The 8,968-nt window shown below is 73.0% G+C and overlaps 1 protein-coding gene across 1 annotated transcript; it reads right to left on the bottom strand.

The window, feature by feature from the left end:
* Positions 1-7: 7 nt before the first annotated feature.
* LOC309416476 (espin-like) lies at positions 8-8,392 on the bottom strand (the record flags this gene model as incomplete). Its single annotated transcript, XM_082016022.1, has 11 exons — positions 8-130; positions 1,438-1,464; positions 1,752-1,926; positions 2,005-2,166; positions 3,760-4,037; positions 4,111-4,330; positions 4,426-4,557; positions 4,636-4,818; positions 4,910-5,096; positions 7,318-7,511; positions 8,099-8,392. Coding segments are annotated over 11 exons (1,975 nt in total), but the record flags the coding sequence as incomplete, so codon positions are not given.
* Positions 8,393-8,968: the final 576 nt, after the last annotated feature.

Below are 8,968 nucleotides of genomic sequence, written 5' to 3'. Positions count from 1 at the left end.
CCGCTGCCGGAGAAGACGGTGGTGAAGCCTTTGCTCTGCGGCGTCGGCTTGAGGCTCTTCCCGGCCTTGATCTCAGCCAGCAGCTCCGAGTTGTCACCGGTGGGGGACATCATGTTGAAGGACTTGGTGCCTGGGGGAGGCAGGGCGGGCAGTAAGGGCCCTGCCGGCAGCAGCCCCCCGCCCCCTGGCTCTCCCGCCGGCTCGTGGGGCACAGGGGTGGCGGGGTGGCTGACTGACCGCCCCCCCCCCGGAGCCCCTGCGACTCCTGTCAGAGCAGCATCCTGGCACCCAGACCCCTGGGTCCGTGGGACCCTGCCAGACCAGCACCCCATCACCCAGCTCACCGGCTCCATAGGAACAGCACCGCGGCACCCAACTCCCTGGGTCCATGGGACCCCACCGGAGCAACACCCCAGCACTCAGCAGGCTGGCACCCAGCCCCCCAGCTCCGTGGGACCAGCATCCCAACAGCCAGCTTACTGGGTCCGTGGGACCCCGCTGGAGCAGCACCCAGCTCCTGAGGTCCCAGCACAGCCCCAGCACCAAGGGCCACCCACCCTGTGGCACCGTCCCGCGGCAGCAGGGACCAGCCTGTGGAGGGATGGGTCCGTGGCTGGCAGCAGCCCCAGCCCATCTGGACACCCCTGTGCCACCTCACCGGAGGCCCTGGACCCCCTATGCTCCCCCACAGCCCCCGGAGGCATCACACCAACAGCCTGAGCCAGCCCCGCTGCCAGCCCCGAGGGCTGCACGGCACCGGCACCGGGGCATGGCAGTGCCCCCAGGGACATCTGTGCCGCCGCTCGTGCCGCCCGCTCCGCAAGCACCCACCGTCTGTGCCAGCCATGCGCGGGTCCCTAATGGCCCATGGTGCCGTGCCAAGGCAGAGCCCCCTCCCCGCCGCCCGCAGCTCGCCCCACTCGGCCGCGCCGTGCCGGGGCCAGACGGCTGCGGGTGCTGAGGGCCCAGCGGGGTGCGTGCGCTGCCATCCAGCGCCAGCTGAGACCCCCCAGCCCTGAGGAGCCAGCGCTAATAAAGCGGGCGCCGAGCGGCGGCCAAGCCCGCCGGCTGCAATCAGCGGCGGGGGAGCGGCCGGTGCGCTCACGTGGCGGGGTCACGCCGGCCGGCTGAGCCCAAACAAAGGCCCTCTGTTTGCGGGGCCGGCGGCGGGGCCCCGGCCCCCTGCCCAGCCCTGCCAGCCCTGGCCGGTGGCTTCGGCAGCCCCGCGCCAGCACTCGGGGCTCCCGCGTGGCGCGTCAGCCTGGCAACGCGGCAGCGAGGGCTCGGCGGGTGGGAGGCCTGCGGGCAGCTGCCGGCCCCAGTGGCCATTAACGCCCCGTGGCTCCAGCGCCGGACGGTGCCGGGTCGGAGCCCTCTGGCCATACCACGCGCCGGGGCACCCCTGAGCAGGGAGGGGCGCGGGGCCGCGGTACTTACTCTTCATCTGCCTCAGCGCCTTTCCTCCTAGGGAGAGAAGCAGAGAGGCGGCGCAGGGCGCGCGGCAGAGGAAGGATTTGGCCACCGCGAGACAAGAGAGAAGAGAAGCGGCCAGCAGTGAGAGCAGGCGGGGGCGGGCGGGCGTGGGGGCCCCCGCGCCGACACCAGAGGAGAGAAGGACAGAGAGGCCGTCAGGAGCCGCGCGGCCGGAGTGCCGCAGGAGGAGATGCGCCAGGATGGCCGGCACCGTGGTACAGCCGATGGGACGGTGCCCGGCATCACTCCCCGTGCCCACCCGGCGCCCCGCCACTTACTTCCCGTGGAGGAGGAGGAGCGGCGGGGGCCAGCGGGGGTCTCAGCCGGCGGGGGTGGTGGCGGGGGCGGTGGGCAGGCAGCATCGGGCAGTGGCGGGGGTGGCGGTGGTGGCGGCAGCTCAGCGCCGGCCTTGCTCTCCCCGTTGCGCATGGCATCCGCTGAGATGGGCGATGCCTGAAAGAGAGCAGGCGTCGCCCGGTGCCGGTGCCTCTGAGCCACGTGCAGGCTCGCGGCGCGGGGCCAGGACCTCACCTCCTCGCTGTGCGCCATTCGCCGGGGCCCGGGCTGCTCGGCCACGCCGTGCCCCAGGTGCTTGTAGTAGTCACCGGTGCTCGGCTGCTTGCCGAAATTCCTCGACCGCCTGGTGGAGTCGGCCCGGCGCAGGCCCTCGGGGCTGCTCTCACGCGACACCAGCTGCAACGGGGAGTGTGGCTCAGCGCAGCCGTGCCCGGCTGTGAACAAGGTGGCCGTGGGGCAGCGCCATGGGGGAGCACGGCCGTGGCAGTGGTGTCCGTGGGGCAGGCGCCGGGCTGGAGGGGTGGCAGGCGCGTGCCCCCGGGCTCCACTCAGCACGAGGCTGCACCGGGGGCTGCACGCGGGGGTGGCAGCCTGCACCGTCGGCGCCTGGCACCGTGTCCCAAGCCTGTGCCCAGGATCCCAGCCGAGCCTCCCCCGGGATAACCCCCTGGGAACAGGACTGCCGAGCCCCGGCCCCACGGATTACCGAGAGCTTATCCCCCGCGGGGCCAGGGCCCAGTTCCAAGCCTCCCTCTGAACGGGGCTCTCAGGCAGCGCAGCCTCGGCTCACCCCGGCACATACCGCAGCGGCTTTGCGGGTCGTGCTGCCGAGTGCTGGCGCTGCAGGGGGCCGTGCCCACTCCCTGGGTTTGGGGTGCTGCGGCGGCACAGGCCCGCTCCCTGTGCCAGGGGCCCCGCTGTTTACATTTCCCCGTGCGGCACCTCTGCCCGTGGCATTTGCATGGCGAGCCCAGGCGCTCGCCGCCGCCGCCAGCCCCAGCTGAGTCAACAAGCGCCAGCTCGGTGCCTCCTGCTCTGGCTGCCATAGGCGCCGTGCCAAGCCCAGCTCCCGCTCCGGCAGCCCCAGCCCTGGTCTGGCGCAAGGGTCTGCGCCGCTCAGCCCCACTGCGTGGGGCGCCCGCACCGCTCTGGCACCGGGCTGGCGCACACCCATGCCTCCCCCGGGCAGGGCCGCTCGTTACCCCGGTAAGTGCTAACGAGCCAGGGCCGTGCACAACGAGCACAGCGGGGTCCTGAGCCCCGCACGGGCCTGGCCCATGCTGCTCCTTTAAGACCCCCATCTGGTGAGCCCCTGTCCCCCACGGCGCTGGGCTCTGCCAGTGCCCCGGCCGTCGCCATGCACTGGGCTCCCGTCCCGGGTGGGGTGGCGAGAGCCATTGCAGGGGGTCAGGGTGGCCCCGAGCCTGCCGCATCCCTATGCCCCCGGCCCGGCACGGGGGACTGCACCCCTCTTACCTGTGCACGCCCGGCTGAGCCCTCTCAGCTCCTGGCAGAGCTGGCTGTGCCACCCGACACCCGGGGCGCGGGTGACACCGGAGCCAGCCACTCGGGTTACAGCCTGCGCAGCCGCCCACGCCCAGCTCAGCCTGGTGCCGCTGGCGTCGCCAGGGCCACGCGGGTGCGGCTGCGACAGCCGGCCACGCGACGGCCTGCATGGTGTTGCCGGGTGCCCCGGCCGGCGTGGCAGTGGAGCAGGGCCGCCCGGTGCCACGGGGGCACTGGAGCATTGCCGGCCCCGGCATGCTGCACCCTCACTGCCGGCTGCACCCCGGCCCCCCGGTGCGTGCCACCATCATGGGCACATGGCCTGAAGCTGGGGCTGTCCCCACCCGGCACCGTGAAGAGCTAACAGCCCCCCACGGGGGATCGGTGCCCGGTGGCATGTCCCCCCCGGCCGGCACGTCCCCGGAGCTGCGTGGGCAGGAGCAGCTGTGCACGGGGCCCGGGACATGGTGCACGGGGCCGTACCTCTCGGCGCAGCGCCTGGCTCTCCACGTGCCGCAGGTTGTTCTTGGCCCGCACGTAGATGTCGGCGGTGTGGGGGGCGGCGGGGGGCGCGGGCGCGGGGTAGCCGGGGGGCGGCGGGGGTGGCTGGGTGGTAGGGGGTGGGGGCGGTGGCGGGGGGAAGGCGGGGGGCGGCGGCGGGGTGGGACCGTCGCCTGCCGGCCCCCGGCCCCGCGGCCGCGTCTCAGGGTCCAGCATGTCCATGTACGCCTGCATGTCCGCCAGCGCCGGCTCGGGCACCCCTGCGCAGGGCAGGGGGTCAGAGGGGGGCTGGCCTCCCGCCCCCCACCCCGTGCCCCCCGGCCCCACACTCACGGGCGGCGGGGGCCCCCGGGGGGCCGCCCCTCTTCTCCCCGGTGCTGGACTGGCTGGAGTGGCAGGAGTCGTAGTTGGAGAGGGTGCTGGCAGGGGAGCCCACCTCGAAGCGCGCCTGGGGCGCCGATGCCATGGTGTTGGGCGATGACATGCCTGAGTCCGGCTGCCGGCACTCCCCATCCGCCGAGGGGTCTCGCGACAGCACGCGGTGCTCCACGCTCTGCCGGCACAGCCACGTACGTGGTCAGGTGGTGGGGCGGCAGCGGCGGGGCCCCGCGTCCTCCCCGCGCTCTCAGCCACGGGATGCGGCCATACCATGTTCTCCACAGTGCGCAGGTACTGGGCACAGTGGCTGTGGCCGTTGTAGTCGGCGAGGTCAGCTGCCGTGTAGCCGTCCTGATCGCGGACACTGAGGTCGGCGCCGTTCACCACCAGGATCTGGCAGCACTGGGGAGAGGGGGGTGTGTGGCAGGGCCGGAGGGCTGCCCCCCCTGCCCCGGCACCCCACCGGCCGCCAGCACCCACCTCCAGCTCTCCGTTCTCGGCAGCGTCATGCAGCGGCGTGCCGCCCCAGCCGTCGGTGGTGATCTCCCCACCGTGCAGCAGCAGCCAGCTCAGCACCTTGGCGTGGCCGCGGCTGGCAGCAAAGTGCATGGCCGTGGCCCCCTCGGCGTCCCGCTCTGACAGGCTCACTGTTGTGAAGCTCATCTGCGCAGGCAGGCGGGCTGAGCGCCGGTGCCGCCAGCCCCACGCCATGCCGCCACGCTGTGCTGCCGTGCCGCACCCGGCCAGCGCTTACCAGCCAGACGATGATGGTGTTGTGGCCCATCTGGGCAGCGGCGTGCAGCGGGGTCATGCCGTCATGGGCGCGCGCATGGGGGTCGGCCCCGCAGTCCTGCACCAGGTACTGGATGATCTCCAGATGGCCCTCCTGGCAGGCGAGGTACAGCGGGGTGGCCCCCGTCTTGGTCTGGGCACTCAGCGTGCTGCAAGCGGGGCACAGTGCCTGTCACCCGCGGCCACCACGGCCAGCAGCGCGCAGGGACGGGGGGCGCAGGGGACACGTGGCTCACAGGGACACGGGGGACACGCTGCGTGGGGGCAGGCAGTGCAGCACCAGGGCCGGGCAGCGTGGGCAGCGTGGGCCGGGAGCCGTTCGCCCCGCGGCTCCCCACTGGGTCCCCGCGCAGCAGTGGCGGCTGTGGTGCGAGGTCACTAAGTTAATCAACCTGCTTAGGCTAAGCTCCTTCCTCCGGCTGTTTTTGGACACTGCAATTTAGCAGTATTTTTAAATAAGCAGCTTAGGCAGCACCGGCTGCGGGGGAACCGGCAGGGAAAGGCCCATCTGCGCCGTGGTGCTGCCCGGCGCCGCTGCCAGGCACAGGCATCCCCCCGCCACCCCGGCAGGCCTTGGCATCCCCATGTCCTGCATTGTGCCTCCCGAATAGCGCAGCCCACATCCCGCGTCCCATATCCCAGCACCCCGCAGCCCCGTGTCCTGCATCCCACATCCTGCATCCCCGCCACACAGGAAGCTGTTTTAAGTGCTCCATAAAAAAACCTGTTGAATATTTAAAAAAGGAAGGGCAATAAATACTCTTCTCTGTTATCGCAATGATCACGGGCCCTTAATAATTGATCCCTGTAACCGTGAGATGGGCCGCGGCCAGCGCTGCCTTCCCGCCGTGCTGTGCCGCAGCGCGCCTGCCCCGCGATGCCGCAGCGCTGGGCTGGCATGCCGCTGGGTGCTGCCTGAGCAGGGGCTGGGGCTGGGGCTGGGGCAGTGGCAGGCTGGCTGGGGCGCGGGGGGACGGTGGGGGCACAGGCACATGTTCAGCCCGATTGCCATTTCCCGCTAATTGGGAAGGGGTTAAGCCACTTGGACGAGTGCCGGTAAACTGCTTTGCCAGATGGCTGCGACCCCACGCCGGGCCGCCGGCTGCCAGGGACCCCACGAGGCCAGGGCTAAGGTGGGCCAGGAGTGCCAGCATCCTACAGCGGCACACGGGGATTGGATTTCGCAGCTGTAATGGAGCCTCCGGACGGGTGCAGGGCCGGGAGCGGGGCGAGCTCTAAATAATTCAGGGGTGGCGACAGCAAGCAGCAGCAACCCTGGCAAGAACCGTGAAAGCCAACGTGGGAGGGCTGCCGCCAGCACTGCGCCACACCGGGGCTGACACCGTGGGCACTGAGTGGGAGCTGTGGCTGGGCTGGGGCCAGGCTGTGGGCTGCGGGGGTTAATCCCTACAGGTGCCAGGGCTGAGCCTGCACCCCTGGGCCAGGGGATAAAGAGCTGGGCCTGGGGCTGAGGAGGCTGCGGCTGGGAGCAGGGCAGCCGGTGAGTGCCACGGGGTACAGGGACCCTGCAACGGGCTCTGTGGCCCTGCTGGCAGGAAGGATGGGGGGGCTGGGGTGGTGGCCCCCAGGGACAGAGGGGTGCTGAGCCTCGCTTCATCTCCCGCTGCCTTGGGACCCCCTGGATGCAGGGCAGCTGTGCAGCCCCTCGCGTCTGCAGCCCTCGGGCTGGCCGGGCACGGTGGGGGGTGACGGCACATCCCCCGGGCTCCACCTCGGCTGGGGCCGTGGGTTATTTCTAGCGGACTCTGCCCACCACAGGAAATCAGATTAGGGGCTGCCTAATCACCACCTGCAGCCCCGCGTGCCTGGTGGGCTGCCGTGCCGTGTACCCCGGGGCACCAGCCTGGCCCTAGGTACCGCTCGGGAAGCAAAGCAGGGACGCTGCCACGGTGGTGCCAGCCGAGCAGGGCTGCCGCATCCGGTGATGCCCGTGGCCCTGGGCGGGCAGAAAGGTCACCGCCATCGCGGGGAGCGGCCTCTCCTCGGCAGGCAGCCTAATCCATTTACGTAACGGCAGGCGGACAAAGGCGGCTGTGTTATCGCCCCGCGCCAGGAGTGCAGTGAACTGACCCGGCAGCTGGCGGCAATATTTCTGCCAGTGCTCACCGCTCTCCCCCTCGCCCTTCCTGGGCCATAAAGAAGGTGCGGGTGGCTGCCCAGCCTGATAACACGGTCGCGTTGCCCTTGGGGACGGGGGTGGCTGCAGCATCTGTCCCCTGTGCTGGCTCCTTGCCTGGTGGCTGGAGGGAGGGATGGGGCGGCAGCGGGCACCCTGCTCCCCTGCCAGCCCCTCTCCTGCTGGTGGGTGGCATGGAGCCCGCCTCGCCCATCGGCAGCGGGGGCCATTACCTTGGACAGTGTCCCAAGAGGAGTCGCAGGGAAGGGAAATCCCCTTTGGCCGCAGCATAGTGGACGGGCAGCGCTCCCGTGTCGGTGGCTGCCGTGGGGTCGCTGCCCCCGAAGCGGAGCAGCCAGTCAATCACCTCGTGGTGGCCAAAGCGGGCTGCCAGGTGTAGGATGGTGGCACCAGAGTTGTCTGTGTCCTGCAGGAGGAAGCAGGGCAGCCATCAGCACCGGGGAGCACGTGTGGGACTGAGGACCACAGGGCACCCGCGGCTGGGAGGGTGGGCTGCCCGGGCAGGGGTCCCCTCCGTGGGCAGCAGGCCCCGAGGGAGGGGACAGCCATCAGAGGTGGCCATGGGCCATGGGCCAAGCGTGCCTGCTTCGAGGGGCCGCGTCCGAAGGCGGCAAGCACTGCACAAAGCCCCCCTTGTTCTGCCGGCGGCCACCCGTGCTCGGGGGGCGCGAGCAGGGCTGGCCCCCGGCCAGGAGGCTGCCGGAGCCGGCCACCCCCGGCCCCCGCCCGCCTGATCCCCTCTCCCGCCCCCCCGCCCCCCCACGCGTCGGCAGCTGCGGGCCGGCCGCGGGGCAAGCCGCTTACCGGTCCCGCCGTTGTGTAACCCCGGGAGGGGCCGGCAGCCCCCGGGGCTCACGGAGTCCTGTCCGTTCTGCCCGCCGCCGCGGCGAGGGGGCGGGAGCGTCCACGCGCGACCCTTTCCCCCACGCGGGGCCGGGGAAGGAGTCCCCGGCGCCCCCCGCCCCCCGCCGCCCCCCGCGCCCCCGCTCGCACCTGCACGCCGCAGCCCCCCTGCGTGAGCAGCCACTGGAGACAGGCGAGGTTGCCGGTGGCGGCAGCGTCGTGGGCCGGCGTGGCCCCGTTGCGCGCCCGCGCGTCCCCGCGGAGCGCGGCCTCGGCCGCCAGGTAGCGGAGGCAGGCGAGGCGGCCGGCGCGGGCGGCGTGGTGCGCGGGGGAGGCGCCCAGGGCGTCCCGCAGCCCCGGCCGCAGCAGCCCGGCCGCCCGCAGCCCCCGCAGCGCCTCCACGTCGCCCTGCCGCGCCGCCAGCAGCGCCCGCTCCAGCGCCATCCCGGCCCGGCCCGGCCCGGCCCGGCGGCCCCGGCCGCCGCTTGGCACTGCGCGGCGCTGCCGCCCCACCGCCCCCCGGCCCCGCCGGCTCCTCCTCCTCCGCCCCCGGGGCCGCCCCTCCGCCCGCCCCGCCCGACGGCGCGGCGGCCGCCCGCCGGCCGGGACCCCGCGCCGCTGCCCCCCGGGCCCACGGACGTCCCCTTCCCGCGAAAGGCGCGGCGGCGAAGGGCGCCTCCGGCAGCCCCGACGTGGCCTGCCCGACCCGGCAGGCCCGGCAGGAGCGGGCTGCCCTGCCGCCTCCCGCCGCGGGGGTGGGACCCGCGGGCGGCGCGGGCAGAGGCGGAGGTTACTCCGGGGACGGGCAGCGGGCGGCGCGGGCAGCACGCGCAGGCGGGGACACCCCCCGTCGTCAGCACCGCGGACAGCGGCGGCGGCGCGCGTTCAGCACCCAGGACGGTGGACAGCGGTGCCTGCCCTGCCTGCCTACCCTGCCTGCTCTGCCTGCCCGCCCGTCCTGCCCGCCCGTCCTGCCTGCCTGCCTGGCCCTGTCTGCCCTCTGCCCTGCCTGCTCTGCCT

This window comes from Phaethon aethereus (genome assembly GCF_964289735.1).
Source record: "Phaethon aethereus genome assembly, contig: HAP1_SCAFFOLD_781, whole genome shotgun sequence".
In the NCBI taxonomy this organism is placed as follows: domain Eukaryota; kingdom Metazoa; phylum Chordata; class Aves; order Phaethontiformes; family Phaethontidae; genus Phaethon; species Phaethon aethereus.
This window is presented reverse-complemented; position numbering and strand designations above follow the sequence as displayed.